This window comes from Mesocricetus auratus, unplaced genomic scaffold (assembly GCF_017639785.1).
Source record: "Mesocricetus auratus isolate SY011 unplaced genomic scaffold, BCM_Maur_2.0 Super-Scaffold_100018, whole genome shotgun sequence".
Classification (NCBI taxonomy): Eukaryota; Metazoa; Chordata; class Mammalia; order Rodentia; family Cricetidae; genus Mesocricetus; species Mesocricetus auratus.
This window is the reverse complement of record NW_024429199.1, coordinates 14901850-14921342: the sequence shown is the minus strand read 5'-3', so window position 1 is coordinate 14921342 and position 19493 is coordinate 14901850. Positions and strand designations below refer to the sequence as shown.

Here is a 19493-nt window from a genome sequence, read left to right as displayed (position 1 = left end):
AAATTGAATGTTGTGTCATTGTCTTGTTGCTAAACATGTGCCTATGAACCTCTGAAGATTGATAGAATCAGGGTCTGCTCTCACCACAGACCGACTAAGTCAGAACCTACATCTTGGTAAAATCCTGTGCATCCATTTGGACAATGTCTGAGAACCAGTATTGCTGGAAAAACACCCAGACAAAAGCAACTTATGGGGGAGGGTTTACTCATCTCACAGTTCAAGGGTATAGTCCATCAAGACTAAGGAGCTCAAGGCAGTAAGTAACTTCACATCAGCAGTCAGTATGCAGAGAGTAATGATTGCTGTGTGCTGCATTCTCTTTTTATTCAGCCCAGAACCACAGCTCAGGAAAACTTACAGCAAGTGTGTGTCTTCCCTCTTCAACTCATCTGGTTTAGATAATCCCATCACACACATGCCTGGAGGCTTGTCTCCTCAGTGGTCCAGAGTCTGAGAAGCTGATGATCAGGGATGACCATCACAGACAGTTTTATAAGTACACTTATGATTAAGCAAACAAGAAAAGGTAATAATAAAACACTTCTGTGGATATTTCCCATATTGTTTTAGTTTTGAAAGACAAAAATTTCCAACTCCCGAAAATACTGGCTCCCTATTCATGGTGTTACTTAAGATTTTTGGGCTGTTCTGCAGTGTTTTTCTCAGTATGAATATTAAAATAGCACAGTTAACATAGACACAAAGCCATTTTCTTGAAGTATTCTAAAATTTAACCAGTTCAGGTAAGTCATTTCAAATGAAAATTTCTGAAATTCTTTGATTTCTTGCCTTAAACACTAGCTATAGCTTTTCAAACAATATAACTGAGGATTTTGTACATAGAATTTCTCTCGTTCTCTCTGTCTCTCTGTCACTCTCTCTCTCCCTCTCTCTCTCTCTCTCTCTTTCTCTCTCTCTCTCTCTCTGTGCTTGTGTATAACACATGAAAATGCATGTGTACAAGTTGTGAATGTATAGATTTGTGTAGGCTGTAACGTTTGGAGAGTGTAGATGTGAAGATGCATGTATGTGCAGGTGGTGTGCATGTTGCAGGTTAACATTACTTCAAGTATTGGCTCTCAGCTGCTTGTATTACATTTACTTGTATTTAAAATGAGACAATATTCATTTAATATTATGCCAGTAGCCAAATAAATACAGCTAAAGTATAGCATATCTATAATCCTTTGCAATAATTGTTAGAATCTATATTTCCCATTCTTTGTCCAATTTTGTAATACTTCCTGAGATGGGCAATCTTATCTTAGACATCTTTTCACTACTTCAATCACATTATTTTCTCATGGTTATTATAGATTTTAATATGCTGGTATAATTCCCTTTTCCTTTGGCGGCTTTAAATCGTCAGAAGATAGAGGATACAGATGAATTTTAGCTCTTTATTCTCGAAAATGCCTGTTATAATTCCAGACATACAATGGGCACTTAATAACAGTTTATTAGTCAAAGAGAAGAACATGAAATAGAATAATTGGTTATAAAATATAAAAACTGAGTAATTTTCAGACACATAATTTAAAAGATGAAATAATAGCATGTTTCATTATTTCACATTAGCAGTCAAGGAACTACAACTTAGAAAAGGCGTGTTTTGTCTACATTATAGAGTAGAGCCTAATTATTTAGGATTTCATTCCCACAGTAACAACACATACTCATATTTATACACATATTTGGAAGGTAAAATATAATATAAATCATGGAAAACATGCAGAAGCATATACAATATTGATATGAGCAATTTTAATGTATCAGTATTACTGCCATATACTATACTAACTACAATAGTCTAATTGTAATCGTCTCAATGGGTAAATAGTAAGTGCACCAACTTACTAAAACTTATGCATTTTCGGTTTGTTTTGCTTTGATTTTAGAGAGAATGTATTTCTATGTTACTTTGTCTGTCCTGAAATTCACTTTGTAGACAACGCTGACCTAGAACTCATAGAGATGCTTTTGCCTTTGCCTCCCACGTCCTAGGATTAGAGGTGGCACCACCATGCCTGACTACTCAGACCTTTTTAAAAAAGAAAATAGGAAACTCCCACTAATCTACATGGATAACCCCAGCTAAGAATCTAAATAATATTATATATATATATATATATATATATATATATATATATATATATATAGAACCGGCCTTCTATGATCAGATTGTAATCACCAGTTGTCATCAGAGGGTCAAGGACATCACAGGAAAACCCACAGAAATAACTAACCTGAGCTTATGGGCACTCAGAGTCTGAACGAGCAACCAGGGAGCCTGCATGGGATCACCCTAGGCCCTCTACATACATGGGACAGTTGTGTAACTTGGTCTACTTGTGGGACTCCTAACAATAGGAACAACAGTTTTCACTAATGCTTTATCTGGCTCGTAGGAACCTATTACCCAAATGGGATTGCCTTATTGAGCTTTCATATAAGGGAAGGTGCTTAGTCTTGCTACAACTTTATATGCCATGCTTTGTTGATAGCTATGTGACATCTACCCCCCTTCTGAAGAGATGAGTGGATTGAGAGAGGGGGTGAGTGGAAGTGGGGAGGAAATGGGAGGAGAGAAGTGAGGGGAAGCTGTGTCCAGGCCTGAGAGATAGAAAAAAAGGAAGAGGAAGGAAGAAAGGAAAGAAGAAAGGGAGTGAGGGGGAAAGAGGGAGGGAGGGAGGGAGGGGGAGAGAGAGAGAGAGAGAGAAAGAGAAAGAGAGAGAGAGATAGATAGATAGAGAGAGAGAGAGAGAGAGAGAGAGAGAGAGAGAGAGAGAGAGAGAGAGAATGTAGAATTACTGGATAATTTGTAAAATTAATTCATGCTTTGGGGGCAATCTTATGGACTTGGGAAGATACGTTTTTTTCTAAGTAAAGCAGGAAGCTGTTACGAGAAGCTTTTTCTTGACTCGTAGTCCCTCCTATCTTGGTTCCCTATAGGCTCAACATTACTTTATTGACAAATCCACAGGACTTCCCCCAACAGGAAGCAATCAGGCCCCTTGATAATTTTGAAAGTAGAGTAAATGAGACATGATCTAGTACAGAAGGATTCTTGAAAGCACCTTCTAATGCCTCCCAAATCTTAGGACTTTGAAATTCATGTTAGAGCATAGCAAAGAAAATTGCAAAGCTATATTTCTCCTCAGATCTATTTTTCTTCAGTTTCCAACCATACTTGCCATCTTGCACACAACTAAACTTCAGTTATTTTAAATAAAAGTAGACTATTAATTAATGAAGACCTGATTTTCTCTTATCATTGCAGCTCCAAGTGAAAAACACGGGAAAACAAGTATGTTGAACAAATCTTGATAAGAGGAGCACATTTTAGCAGCTTACTCATTTGTATTTTGTTCTGTAGACCTTGCTAACACCAATTATGTCTCACTTATTCATATTTCTCTAAGATTAATTGTTATGGTGAAATAATATTCAAGATAACTCATCTGGCTTTTTCTGTGTTTGTTGTTATAAAAATTTGTCCAGAGGGCATTACTTTGTGAGTTTTCAGTTATTTAGATCATAATTTCTGTGTTCAGTAACATATGTTTTTTGCATCCTGTAGAATTAGAAACTATTTCAATTTTTTATGCATTTCCTAATTAATTATTTAAGGATCTCAGGCAACTAAGCATTGTAATTTGTCTACCATGAAAGTTGAATTTTCAATGAAATGTAACCTTCCTAAAATTTAACTAAAATTTCTTTTGTGGAGCTTCATTTTTGTAAATTTTTATCTCCTCAGATTAGGAAATGTTTCTAATAAATATTAGGATCAACATGAGGCATCGGCTTTTAAGAAAATACTAACTTCCTTATGTTCACTATATAAGATTAATGATAGAATATATGCTTTATACACTATAGAATGCATTTATGTTTTTGTTTTCTGTTAAAGGTGCATGCACATTTATCCTGGTGTTGATATATAACGGAGTACTATGTTTTTTGTAATGGTTTAATTTTGAAACAGCATATCATTGACAGATATGTCACAGAGTAATTGAAAAGTATTAGACAACTTGACATTATTTAAAAAAAAGAACACTGCAATCAATTGTTCACAAAGACATTAAAAATTAGAGACATTAAAAAAAGATAGTAGTTTAAGGTTAGAGAGACAAATCAGGAGTTAAGAACACTTGTTGCTTTTCCATAAGACTTGAGTTCTTGAGATCAGTTCCCAACAACCCTGTTTGTTTACAGTTGCCTCTAGCTCATTTCCAGGGCATCCAATGTCCTCTCCTGCCATCAATGGAATTCCAAAAGCATGAACACACAAACACACACACACACACACACACACACACACACACACGCGCATGTATACACACATATTCTTAGAAAATGAAAAGTAGTTTTTCATGACTTATAATTTTGTTTATATTTTCATGCAAAACAGTGAGTTTAAAGCTGACTGTAAGGCTAGCTGGAACTTTGTATTATAGATTGTTTAGTATGCTAAGCCATGGAAATGCATAATCAAGAAAATGCACAAAATAAAACTGATAATTTTGCATTACATGTAGAAAACTTTAGGTTGAAAATTACTCAGAAAATTAACATTTCTCACTAGAAAATATGACTTACAGATAAAAATATTCATCCACAAGAATAGAACCTGGAATTATGTCCATCTGTGCAGCACTGTCCAATCACATTGTGAAGAGCTAGGCATCTTTTTGGTAAACTAGCAAACTAGCTTGCCAAATTATTTAAACCCAATATAAAATTTGAAAAGAGTTAGTATGCAACCCTTTAAAAGATTGAGACCTTTGGTCTTGGCATGGATATTATTCTTCACCACAAAATTAATTTAAAATAATCCATAAGCCCTAATTCTTTAAATTATCTAATAATTATGACTACGTATTTATCTATGAGTTGGTCTTTTGAAGTTGAAATTGTAAAACAGATTTACACAGTCACTATAGATAGTCAATGGCTATAAGACTAATGCTAAGGTGAAAGTTACATAAATTATGGATATTTTTGAAAAGTCTTTAACATGCCAATATTATGTTGTGAAGTACATAGGTATTACCAGATTATCTGGAATAGGGTTTTATGTTATTTTAAATCATAAGCATATGTAAGACAGTTAGATATATAAATAAATTAACACAAATCAGGTATGTTTATGATTCAATAAGATGACATTGAATTTTAAAGGAAAGGTGACATTGACAAAAGAAAAATTCATGGAAAATTATTTTTCATTAACAATGAATTCACAACTAGAAAGGAAATTGCATTAGTAGGGAGGAACCATCCACTCAGCTCCTGAAGATAATTAATATCACTGTAAGAGAAACATTTATCATTTTGAAGTGGAGGCTCTCATGAGTACTATGAAATTGACAAAAGTAGAAACTCTCTAAGTTTAAATGATGTAGTACTAACCAAGGGATCATATTGTTCCTACAATATCAAGGGGTGAAGGTGTTGGAGGAAGAGTTTCTTGGATATTGCAAAAATGTCAATCCTATAAGAACTTCTGAAAGTTGGTATAGATTCTTTTCTCCATCCAGAATCAAACCCAAAATGTCTCCAAACACACATTTTTCTTCCATCCAGTCACTTAAATGTTTATACCACTTTGAAAATTGAATAGAATAGTGCTGAGATTGACAATATGATTAGTTAACAGGTGGGATTTTAGAGTATTGATTTTGTAACCTATGTAATGCCATTCATAGTAAATCTTCAAAAGGATATTATGTTCATACTACTTACTAAAAATGTAAGGGCATCACTTCTACTTTATTACAAATGGTCACACCAAGCCTCATGGCTTTGAAGGTCTTTGGAAACATTTCTTTAGTTAATTCTTTTCACATTTACTAATTCAAGGGCTTAGTTCACATTATCTGAAACTATCCTCTAATCGGTTGAGTTATGAAGAAATTTACCTTAGACAAGACAAAAATGAAAATTTATCTATATGAATTTATTTTAAATATCAACCATCAAACATTTTTCACCACTAAACATATTTTTATATGTTCGGCCAACATGCAGAGGTTGATCAATCTAACTTACTTCAGTGTCTTGATATGCAGAGCGAAGGACAATCTCCTCCTCTACCAATGCATGCCAGAATTATTTGGGAACAAAAGTGCACAGAACTGAAGATTATGGGAATTTTCAATATACGCATTTATCATTGAAAGAGTGTTTACAGGCATTTATACCAAGATATTGAATCATTTATTTGACTACCACTGAACTATTTCTGAAAAAAAATAAGGAATATAGTCTTATTCTTGTTTAGTAAATTAGTGGTTGTAGATTCTCCTTCAGTAACCATGATTTCATAGAAAATTAGCTAGATTTCCAGTCCCAGGAATGCAATCCCTCTTGTTGAATGGATATTAAGTCCAATTACAGAGCTATTGGTTACTGCCAAGGCATATGTGCCACTACTGCACCTGAGAGGATGTCATGCCATGCTGGTCATTGGTGTGATTTCATAGGCATCAGATGTGGATGGGGCTCTTGATTGTCTCTATTATTGGGAAGTTTGCATGATACCTTCTGGTGCTATGGATAATAGACTTCATGGAGGTGACATTCAGGTCAGTTCTAGCTAAAAGGCCTCCGGATCCTGTCTCTGAAGTGCATAGTGTCTTTAACATGGGGATACAACATCCACCTCTTGGTGGTAGCCAATGACAAGACAATAGGCTGCATGCTTTGGGAGTATCTTAGGCAACTTGGGCCAACAACTCAAAAGAGGTCTTCTCATGTCTGGTACTTAGTTTTGTGTTAGGTGCTCTTTGTCTTTTAGAGGAATGCCATCAGCCCAGATGAAAAAAGTTAATTAAAATTTCATATTTATATGGAGAAATGTAGAAGGCATTTTCCTGAAATACAGTGAGACTTTTCAAACTCTATTTGAAAAATTTAAGCCACAAATTTATAAACAATGTATTTTATAATGGTAAAAGTAATATTTTTGTCATTAGACATAATGAGTGGTAACAATATACAAATGTTAATAAGACTAAAAGTATAGACATATGATAATAATGAACAATCTAAAATAATGAAATGTTTATAAAATGAGATATAAAGCATTACAAAGATTATCTCATCATTATTTTCTTCCCCAACCCCCACAATTTGTAGAAAGTTTTGTCTATTTTCACTTTGAAATGTAATGTTTGTTCTAGGAATAATATTCCATATTATATCTTTAGTGCAGCTTTTTCATTTTCCTCAACAGATATTCAGATAACACACTTATAGCAAACTTTTTGTCTTTTAAATGGTTACCATTTCTTGAAGCAACAATTATGTTGAAATTTTATAGTATTATCAATAATATTTGCAGTGCACACACTATGAGCTCTCTAGGTCAAATATTCTTCACCATATACTTAATTAAAGACTGACCAAAGAAGGACTTTACATGTTCTTCCCTAACATTTATAAATCACTTAAACTGTGACTATATACAAATACTTTAACATCACTTTCTGTGGAGTAAGTCACTTTTTATCAGCACTACGTACATAAGAATACAATTTTGATATCACAGAGCTATACCTTGGAAGGGAGTTTACAGAGGGTTAATTTATCAAAAAAGCAAAAATGATAAAAAGGAATTTTGTAGTTTAGCTTTCTCCATAGGTTGTCTTTCTGCCTCTCAGACACTATATGCATTTTAAATTTTGGTTTTCTGTGTTCTTGCCTGACTATATATAGCACGATATGTTATTATTCTGAAAACTCTGATATCCATTGCTTATTATTGAAATAACTGAATTTTCAGAAGCTGAACGATCCAAAGAAGAGATTGATGCTGCCTCCACCAAAAAGGGTAAACACAGATGATATGACTATAATCAATTCTGAACCTACTAACTTACTCTTTGTGTAGTGTGGTGAGAGGAGCTTTGCCTACTGATTTTGCTATTTCACTGATAGAAACAAATGCTGTATAATACTTGTAGAATCTACACTAATGGGATTTTGTGGTTATTCTCTAATGTGGTTAGTCCTGGTCTTCTAGAGCTATAAATTAGTGCTTGTAATTACATCAAAACTGATATACAGTTTTTGAAAAATTTTGTAAGTATATTGCTTAAACTCAATATGATTTCAGGCATCCATATGGCATTTAAATAACCACACTCCTTTAAAAGATCAGGTATTGAATAAATTAAAATTTGAGAAGAATCACAAGAAATGTTCATTTTGTGTGAAAATAGTGTAGGATTAAGAAACATATTCCATGAAATTCTGACATAGGGCAGTTTTGCAAAATGTACAGTTTCAAGAGAAGTCAATAATTCTAACAATGTCTTTAAAAGTGTCACATAGGAATATTTTACAAGCCTAACAATCATTATACGTTCATACTCACAAAAATCTACACACATATCCTTACTCACATAGTCCACTAAAATGACATTATGTTTTTATAAAAATGACCTTATAGATGTATAAAAAGAAAAAAACACATAAAATTGTAAAACTGATAAAATATACATGACACATATTTGCATGCTTCTTCTAACATTATTTGTATAAACAACTAATGTGTCACACCCATTAATGTATTTCATTCATTGTTATTAGTTGATGTATTGGTTTATGCATTGGTATATATACATATATGTGCTTATATAATATTTGTGGATGATCATATTGTATTTAATTGGCATTATTTTACCATAAGTGAGAGAAGCCTAAATTAATATAGCTTTATGTGGTATCATAGTTTGAAATTGACATGGCTCATTACTATGTGTGATGCAAATAAATGCAATTGTTTCAGAATGAGGGATATCATGGTAATATGAAAAGTCTAAAGGTTTCAACAGACAATATGAAAAAGTGAATCTGGGGATGGATGTGTGGGTATCACATGCTGTCAATAAGTGCAAGTTTTGAAGCAAGAAGGAAAATGAAGGTAAGGTGTATTCCAATCTGTAGGTAACAATGAAATCAACACTGTGTCCAGGAAATAGCAGATGCTTTTCTTTTGTAATCTGATTGCAGATTATCATCTTTGTGCTATTACTGATTTGGAAAAGAATGTGATATGATTACAAAAGCAAATATTAAACTACAGAGTACTTCAGATATAAATACCCACATTCATTATTTGCAACTCGACCATGTAAAAACCAGAGTAAATAATGATATGAAATCAAAACTGTTCAGTCAACTTTGGAACTCATCAGTGTGCTCATCTAAGAATATCATGAATTAGTCAGGCAGTGGTGGTACATGCCTTTAATCCCAGCATCAGGAGTCAGAGGCAGGCTGATCTTTGTGAGTTTTAGGCTAGTCTGGTTCACACAGTGAGTGTCAGGACAGGCTCCAAAGTTACACAGAGAAACCCTGTCTGGAACGCCCCCCAAGTATGAATTTATAACATGGGTAATATTTTTGATGGAATGAGTTTTTTTGGTAAGTTTTTAGAGTCAAATGGCAGAAACAATCTATTTATAAACATAACCAACTTATTTGTTAAATAATCATATATCTCAATTATTGTCTTAAATATGGTTTTACATATTGACTTGGGAGATAATGGAAGAATCAACAGAATCACACATTGCTTCCAAAGCTATCAGGAACATACTCAGGGAGGGACTTACATAGCTGACAAATTTACAAAACAACATTAAGGCTAATTTTCTACCTGTTAACTAGTATACATATTTTTTCTTCTCTCAAATGTAGCATGTTTGTCATTCTTTTATGCTTACAGTATTCATAATCCTTGCTACCTTAGAACCTCTCACAATTAAATAGAAAAATAAAATTTAATTAGTGGTTGTTTTTGTTTCCAAGTTGACTTTGTATATGATGGAGTGAAATATGTTGGTTTTATTATTGTCATAGAATTTTCAAAGTTAAGTATAATTCTACAATTTAATAAGTAAGCTATAATGTGCTATTTATAGCTTGCTGAATTATTTTCCCTTAATATTTTATTTGAAGATACATGATATTAAATACTCATTTAATACCATCTGTTTTGAGTTTTACTGTTTTCTATTTATTGTCACTTTAACATAAACTTATATATATAATACTATGTATAAATTAAAAGAAAACATGAGAATTAATCTTACTCTTAAGAAGCTAAGATACTGGAAGAATATGTACTCTATTTTCACTATCCTTAAAAAGTTTTCAGCCAAACTCTAGCTCAAGGCTGAAGTCCAACAGGGAGATAAATTCAGATGAAGTGACAAGGCAGTTCAAAATTTATTCTTTCCTGAAAATCATCAAAAGATTTGCTTTGCAGTGACTTCAGAAGTAAGCCTTCAATAACAGGTACTCTTTGCAAAGTGAGAAGGATCTATAAGAGCATCTGTGGTCTCAGCAACAGAGCAAGGAAAGGCATGCAGCTTTGCAGTATGTAAATGAGGATCAGGATATCTCAGGAGGAGTCCTAGGCCTCAAAGAGGCATGCCACTGTGGCCAATGATGGTGTTTCCCTTGCTAAGGCAATGCCACCTGTTAGTCCCTGATGTCCCCAGCAGGAACTTTGACTGTGTCTGGTGAGGATTTGCTAAGGTGATTTAGTTTTCAGTTTCTCTTCATAGTTTTGAATTCTACTTCTGAAATATGCCTACTTTTTCTGTAAACAAATTTAATTGTTGGTATCCGAGAGATTCCATTATTAACTCATGCTTCATAATCTGTATAGATATGTCAAGATCACAATTCTGTCATATATTCTAAAGATTCCTATCGTATCTCCTTTTCAGGTTTTACTAGTCATTTCAGGATTGTGTTCTCAACTGTTCAGTTAAACAACTTATGATTCAAGTCTCCTCAACTCAGACTGGCTAGTCTCTCCTCCCCACTTGCTTTTCATTATCCACTCTTTACCTTACTATAAATCTGGGAACAACTTTGAATTTTCTCTTTATTCCCACTGCCGGCTTATTCAATTAGTCTTAATGTATTTCTGTTGATATTCTGTAAATATTTCTTTAGATATTCTTTGTATTCATAACCCTACTGTCAACGCAAATCAAATCTTGGTTGTCTTTACCTGACCTACTGATATGACTAAGTGACTGACCTCAGGTATTTATATTTATATTAAAACTCACTAAAGGCCATAGGAAATCATCAAAGGCAACACTGAATAAATCACTTTATTTACAATTTTCTTTTCTCCAGCAATTCATGAGGTCAAACCTCATTAAAATAGCTAATAGAATTTCCAAGATCTGTCTTCTGCATTCTTTTCTAAATTCACCTTCAGACCTGGACAGTTTTATGTGTATGATAACACTACATTGCATATAATTCTAAATAAACCCATAATGTCTTTTTGCAGCTGTTGCTCCTTCTTCAGTAGTCAAACAATTCAAAGACAACACAATAAATACATTATCCAGACTCTGTGTATTTTCCATTTTTACATGGTCTTTTTTATTACTATTACTCTATATCTTTTACTTTTATATTTTGTTTTTTGTTTGTTTGTTTGTTTTTTTGTTTGTTTGAGATAGTGTTTCTCTGTGTATCTTTGACTGTCCTGGAACTCACTATGTAGACCATGCTGGCCTTGAAATCATAGAGATCCACCTACCTCTGCCTCCCAAGTGCTAGGATTAAGGGTGTATGCCACCACACCTGGGTACTCTATTTCCTTTTTAAGGATGTTGTCTATCCTTTTTCTTTTCTCCCCCAAGCCTATGATATTTTTAAACACACTGTAAACCATTTAGAGGGTTTTTTACTGTGAACCATTTAGAAGGTTTTTTCCCACTCTGAATCTGTCGTTACTGTCTATCTTTTTCTGACCACTTGAATCTTTAATCAGCTAAACAGCACGGCTGGGAGTAAAACAACTGCTGGCTCTACCTATTCCTTGGCTTCCTGAGAGTCTAGCCTCATGGCTGTAGTACTGGTGGAAGCCATGTTTATTGCCACAACTCTGCGGAATTCCTAGGTCCATGTCACCACCAATAAGCATCATTTGTTTGGTAGCCGGGCCTCTTAAAAAAGTTTATGCCACTAACACTGAGTCAGAAAGCCTCTCTCTTTTTTTTTTTTTTTTTTTTTTTTTGCTTTTAAGAGACAGGGTTTCTCTGTATTATTTTGGAGGCCATCGGTCCAGCCTAGCCTCGAACTCACAGAGATCCACCTGCCTCTGCCTCCTGAGTGCTGGGATTAAAGGTGTGCACCAACACCGCCCGGCTCAGAAAGCCTCTCTTAAAGGAGCCAGACCTCTGATTGCCTCTAGCAAACAGAGCCCACCTGAGAAAATGCTACCAAGAAGCAGTTTTTTATTCTATCCTTTTGAGTTCAGAATCACCTTTTAAGCTTCTGTCAGGTTTTATGTTCAAATTCTTGCCAAACATTTTGGCACCACTTGTAGACAGAAATTCCTGTCCAACCCGTTTGGTCTCAAAGCCCTTTCATCCCAAATAAATACACAGAGGCTTATATTCATTATACTGTTTGGACAATAGCTAAGGCTTCTTATTGGCTAGCTCTCTCTTAATTATTAACCCATTTCTATTAACCTGTATATCTCTATATGGTCTTGGATTACTGGAAAGTGACTAGGCATCCTATCTTCCTGGTAGCTACATGGCATCTCCCTGGTGACTCACTCTTTGCATTCCTCTTCCCAGAATCTTCCTTGTCTGGTAGTCCCACCTATACTTGCTGCCTATCCATTGGCAGAAACCGCTTAATTCATCAACCAATAAGAGAAATTTATATTCACAGCATACAGAAGGACCACCCCCTATCATCCAATCATGACAAGTGGCTGTTTTTCTTTTCTATTTCTTTTCTTTTATTAACTTCTGCCTAATGACTATGGAAGAGATGATTGTCAAGACACATGCAGAAATCTTTGGATTGTTTAAACGCATAATGAAAAATCAAGTATAACCTCTGTTCTTATTCTTTTACTTCATTATTTTATGTGAAGGTGCTAAATTTAACTGACCAGCATCATTAGTTTTTTTCTCAGGCTTCATGAAATGCTTAGTAATTATATATAGATCTGTCTGTCTGTCTGTCTATCTATCTATCTACATACCTACCTACCTATCTATCATCAATCTATGTGTATCACTAAATTCTTTGCTCCTCACAAGAGATGTATCAGGATCATCAATGCATGTGTATTCCCTTTTCCCCCCAAGAGAAAAGGTTTTTGTTTTATTTCCTCCTCAAATACTGGAAGTGTGTAAACATGCATATAAGAAAATTCTCCTTTGTCCATACATGTGTTTGTTCTCCACAGTACTAGTTGCAGTTTCACACCAGCAGTTTGGTCCAAATGGTTCTCCTGCTGGAAGGCTCATCTGTCAGAGTCCAGGTTCACATTCAATAAAAAAAATGGTAGTTTTTGGTACAGTCATTTAAAAGCAAAACAAAATACACGCTTTCTCCAATGTATTCCAAGGATAATCTCACTAAATATATAAGATTTGTAAAAATTTATAAACATTACCTCTTAATTATATTTTTAATAAAGATTTATTTTTATTTCTGTGGCTTTTTTGAAGAAAGGCATGTATTGCAACAAGAAAAATAAAAACTATAAAGTATGAATTTTATTGTTTATTATATCTAGGATTCTGAGACTGAAAAGTAACTACTTTCCTAAAACAGTTGTTCCTCTGCTTTCTAGTAACTTGTCCCTAAGAATAAAAATGAAGAATGACTTGGTTTCTTGGTACACTAAAACAAACAAACAATAATAATAAATTGGTGCCACATTAAGTGATATGAAGAAATTTCTAATGACCAATTTGCTTCCCTACTGTAATTTCCCAGATGAGTACTTAAATTTTCTTTTTTATGAGATCCTCTATTTGCTTTTGTTTTTTTAAAAAAAGAATATTTAATTCCAACATTTAATAGAGAGTTCTTAGATTTACCTCAATATCACCTTGACATTTTTCAAAACTATGGTTTGTCCTTTATTTGAATTAAGATTAATGCTTTAATTAATTTATATCTATTTAGATCTAAAACTTCAGAAATTTACTTAGAGTTTTCAGTGAATTTTGAAAAATAAGTATCAATAGGCATCAAATCAGGAAACACACACACACTTTGGAGAGAGTAAAATTTGTAGGTTTCCACCAGTCCCTCCCCTTGGAAATCCGGAAACCCTGAAGATGGGAAGGAGTATTGTAGGAGACAGAGGGGCCAAGGACACGAGGAGAACATGGCACACCGAGTCAGCTAAGCTGGGCTCACATGCGCACAGAGAGAGTGAAGTGGCAAGTGCAGGCACCTCATAGGTCTGCAGAGGCTTCCCTGTATCTACATGAAGCCTGTTAGTTCAGTGCTTTTGCAGGGCTCCTAAAAGTGGGAATGGGTAGGTCGCATACTCTTCTGCCTGTTCTTGGGACTCTTTTCCTACCTGTTCTGTTTTCTCTTTCTTTCTTTTTGGTTTTTCTAGACAGGGTTTCGTTGTGTAGCTTTGGAGCCTACCCTGGCACTCACTCTGTAGACCAGGCTGGCCTCAGACTCTAAGACACCTGGCTGCTTCTGGCTCCCGAGTGCTGGGATTGAAGGCATATGCCACCGACACCCAGCGATATGAAGGCTTTTGCCTTGTTTTACTGTGTCTTGTTTTGTCCTGTCTGGGTGTTTACTCATAGATGCCTGCTCTTTTCTGAAGAAGAAACAGAAGGGGAATGGATCTGGCAGAGAAAAGTAGGGAGAAGAAACTGAGTGGAGTGGAGGGAAAGGAAACTGTGGTATGGATGCATTGTATGAGAGAAGAATAGATTTTTCTATGTAAAAAAGGGAAAAATGGAAAACGAAGAAAAAATAAATCTATTTTTGATAATTTTTAAGATATTCAATATTTTATTTCTTTTTCCTTATTCTTTTCTCATGCAATACATGCCAACCACAGACTTCCCTCCCTCCTCTCCTCCCAGTTCCTCTTCTACTTACCCCCTTACCAGATCCAATCCCTTTTTTTTCATATCCCTTCAGAAACGATCAGGTCTTCCAGTGTTATTAACCAAAGCATAAGGTACAACAAAGCTGGGCATAAACCCTCATACCAAAGCTGGACAAGGCAACCAAGTAGGAGAAAAAGGGTCCCAGGGGCAGGTAAAAGAGTCAGAGACACCCTCACTCCAACTGTTGAGAGTCCCACAAAAACCCAAGTTAAGCAACCACAGCATGGATGCAGAGATTTAATTTAGACCCATGCATGCTCTGTGATTGTTGCTTCAATCTTTGTGAGCCCCTATGAGCCCTTCTTAGTTGATTCTCTAGGTCATGTTTCCCTGGTGTCCTTGTCCTTCTGGCTCCTACAATCCTTTGTTGCCCTCATCTGAGGAGTTACCTGAGCTCTGCCTAATGCTTGGGTGTGGGTCTCTGCATTTGCTCACATCAGCTGCCAGAGGAAGCCTCTCTGATGATTATTTGGCTTGGCACCAATCTATGAGTACAGCAGAATATCATTAGAAGTAATTTCATTGATTTTTTTGTCAGTTAGTTATGTTTGATTTAGTTCTACATTGGGTCTCTGAGGTTCCTGGCCACTCAGGCATTATAGGCATGGGCTCCCTCTCCTGGCTTGTGCCTCAAATTAGACCAGTCATTGGTTTTCCACTACCACAAGCTCCGAGACACTATTACCCTACTGAATCTTACAGGTAGGACAGGTTGAAAATTTTGTGGCTGGTTGATGTCCCAGTACCTCCATTTGGAGCCTAGCCTAGTTACACAACCCTCACTGTCATGTCTCTGGAAGTTCTCCCTATTCAGAAGCTTTCCTCTATGAGTGGGGTTTTATGTGACTTCAAAATTCCTCACTCAAGAGTTCCATTTGGGGCTAGAATAATGATTCCTTATAACCTACCTCCTTTTATTTATAACAAGTAAACATTTAAACTTTAGGTTTTTTTAAAGCAGATATAGCAAAGTATGAAATTCATCACATCTTCCTTTGTTTTTTTCTTGGTCTTCCTTCATTCTTTACTGACCCCTCCTATCTTCCTACCTCCATTACTCTCTCCCACCTTTCCTTTCTTTAGGGTTAGTTACCAATGGATATTTTTATTTGCCTAATGGTTTCTTTCAAATAGTGTTTGACATGCTCATTGATTAAAATGAAAGCTGGGCCTCTGGTTTAACTGAATCTCTGTACTGCTTTGACATTCGACACACCACATCAGGAAACAGCATCTCTCTAGAGGCCCCAGTGAAGAAACGCTTCTGGTTCCAAAATGAGTAAAGCCAGTGGCAGAATCACTCATTCATTTTAAAGTTGCATTTTCTCCTTTGCAACTCTCTGTAGAGTTGATTGTAGCAACATTATTCAATTCCACATCGGTTCTTCGTCTAGCGGATATCCAATTCTCTGAAGATTCTTTTTCAAATCAGTTACTTCAGCTGGAGGCACTGATTTTGTACAAAAAATTTCTGCTCATCTGATGTTTAGCTAGGTAAACAGCAAATCTTAGGCTGAGGGCAATAAATCTCAGAGAAAACACTATTCATAGGTTATAGTGCTTTAAAAGATTCCCTTGTCTGTTTTGGCTACTTGTGATGTGGGATGGATTCGTTTAATATTTAAATTATTCTCAAGCATGGTGGCACCTTTCTTTCAGTTGATAAACACAGGCTAAGTTTGAATTTCAAGGTGCATCTGGTTGACATTTGTAAGATACTGTGACTCCAGCAATACCCTGGAATGTAAGTCAATTAATCATAGTCATGTCAAGTCTAATTCTTTGTAGCTTGCTTATTTAAAAAAAAAACACAGCTTAAAGGAATAAAGCAGAAAAGAGAGTGGAAGCATCAGCCTGGAGACCAAAGGGATTATTGCTTCTCCTTTTTGGTTCTAATTCCTTAAGATTAGATTTAAGACAGATTTCAATCACATTATAGAGAGATGAGAAATATTTTGAAAGCATTAGAGAAAAGCTTGTTTAGAAGCAATATTTGGTATTAAATGCATTCCCAAATGCTTTTATGTGCAGAATAAATATTTCGGGCTGAAATTCTTATTTAAACCTTATCTTTGCTTTGCAGCTACACATGGAAAGAAAGAAGAGAAAGCCAAGACAGTGGAGCAAGGTAAAAAAAAAAGTGAAGCGGGTTGACGTTATCTTCTTTAGAAAGAAAACAACTCGAGGAGGAAAACACTGGATCCAGACAAGCGGAAGACAGTAACCTTTAAATCTTTTGCACTATAGCAATGTCCTTGCATGCTTTTCTGGACAGGGAGAATGTAAGGCAACTATCTGGCCTTGTCTTTCTTTTGTGTATCAAGCCTTGAGTATAAATTCAGAATGGGAAGCCTGTACTGATTGCCTTATTACACCAGCAGAGATGCTGAAGAGGACTGATAATGGGAAAATGAGCTAGGTGACTAGTAGGCACTTCTCTGTTTTTTGGTTTCAATACCACCTCACAGATCATAGCCCAAAGAATAAACATGATTCAACCCTATTCATGAAAAATAATTTATATTGCTTTAAGAGTAATTTGTTAAAATTACTGGTGCAAATGGCAGCAAAAGGTTTGACAGTTTATAAGATGACTTTGCTTGTGGATTCATCCAAAAAGGCCTGAAAATTTAATATTATACATCATAAAATCAGGAAGAATGTATTTATATAGTTTAATGAAGCTCTACCACAATATCACTCAGAAGATGCTTTAAAATTGCTCCTGAGCACTGTCTTTTAAACACTGAGAGCAATAGTGTGCTTATTCCTGCAGCTCAACTAAGGGAAAAGATTTAGAGACTTTTATAGTGGAAATAACATGATAATTATGTTGACAAAGTTTTTCCACTTCTTTTTTGATGTCTTGGTAGCACCAACAATTTTAAGAATCAATGCAAGATTTCAGGCAGCTTTGTTTGGGCAAAAGTCCCTACATTAGTATCTGAAACACAAAGCACAAACACAAGTTCTTGTTTCCGTTTGTTCATTTATACAGCCTTCTGTATATCTCAGTCAAAATGAAGACAATCATTTGCAACCCACCATCCTGGCAGGACACTGGGTAGCCCAAATAAAAAATCATATGTATAAAGGATGCAACCAATTACAAATTCCCAAATTGCATATTTACTTATTTAGGCCTTCTTTTTCATGAAAACAGTTTTCATAAATTAGCAAAGCACACTTTAATCCACAGAGGAGCACAGTCATAACAATTACTTATCATAGCTTGCTTTGCTTCTTGATTTTTCCCTTTTCTTTCATACTTTTTTTCTGTATTCAGGATAGATCTCAGGGCCTTAATCATGCCAAGCAGATACTGCGCCATTAAGGAGTTTCCCCAGCTTAGCAGGATGCTTTAAATCACTACAGTATGTTAAGAGTAGAATTATTAAAATTGCAATAATATTAAAAAAAAAAGAGTAGACTGACTGGAAAGCAGTGGAGCAGCGGCCTGCAATGGTGCCTAGCATGACTGATAGGACACTGACTGCTTATTTCTGAAGGTGTCACTTTTATTAACCCATTGATGTCCTCTGAAGCTGGCAATGGCTCATTAGGATGTGAACTTACTGTTTCAGATTACTTTTATTGTAATTCTATTAAAATTATATTTCATCTCATGAAATCTTTGGATTGTAGGCTTATGTTAAGAAAGGCAATTAATTTCACAATAATTGTAAAATAGTTTTAAATGTACGAAGATGACCTCTCATATTTCAAACTATAAGCATAAAAGAAAGTAGTGTATTTAAGCCTATTGTCCTTTTTGTGGTGGTATATTTATGCCAAATAGTTGATGAGAAAAACAGGTATTTTTTAAGAGATGAATAAAGCAGGGAGATCGCATGTGGAAAGCTACTTTTGATCTATGTGTTGCATGATAGAATTCTGATATTTACTCTTAAGTGGATGTTTTAGAACTGTCTTCATTTCTCTCCTACATGGTTTTAGCAAACTTCAAAAATATCTTTTTTCTAAAATGAGTTTATAATGCATTGAAAACAACTAAATCTTATCAAAGACACCTTTTCATTCATTTGTGTTTTAACTTGTGTATTCCTTTAGGGGAAACATCATGATTTGTATAATTCTTATCTGTTGTGTTCTCTGAATCTAACTGTACACACTGTACTGATGGAAATAGGTGTATCCCAGCTATGCATGAAAACATTAACTCATGCCCACTTTCCATTAGGGGAAATGCATTTTTTAGAAAAGGTGGAATTAATTTTGGGTGAACCTAATTTAGAAAAGGAGGCATCATTGTCACACACAAGAAGGGGAAGACTAGGATGACAGAACTCCAAAAATTTGCTATTCTATTTTCAGCTTATGATGGGTTATGTTACTTTTATTTTTCTCATGCATATCTTATGTTGGCAAGATTATAGATTTGAGGATTAATATTTTGCATAGCCTATAGTTAAAAGCCGTTAAATTAGGAAGACACCTACATGGGTACCTGTAGAAGTATCAGAATGGCTCTCAATAAATGCTTCTATGACTGATAAGGCTGTGCTCATGTCAGGAAGCAGTGTG

General features: G+C 35.1%; 1 protein-coding gene across 1 annotated transcript in view; it reads left to right on the top strand.

The window, feature by feature from the left end:
• The window catches only part of Trdn (triadin), a 372838-nt gene that overhangs the window by 247221 nt on the left and 106124 nt on the right, over positions 1-19493 (top strand). Inside the window, exons 17-19 of the mRNA XM_040758270.1 lie at positions 3284-3310; positions 7796-7843; positions 17032-17076. Of these exons, the coding sequence (XP_040614204.1) occupies positions 3284-3310; positions 7796-7843; positions 17032-17076 (120 nt within the window). The remainder of the gene's footprint in view (positions 1-3283; positions 3311-7795; positions 7844-17031; positions 17077-19493) is intronic.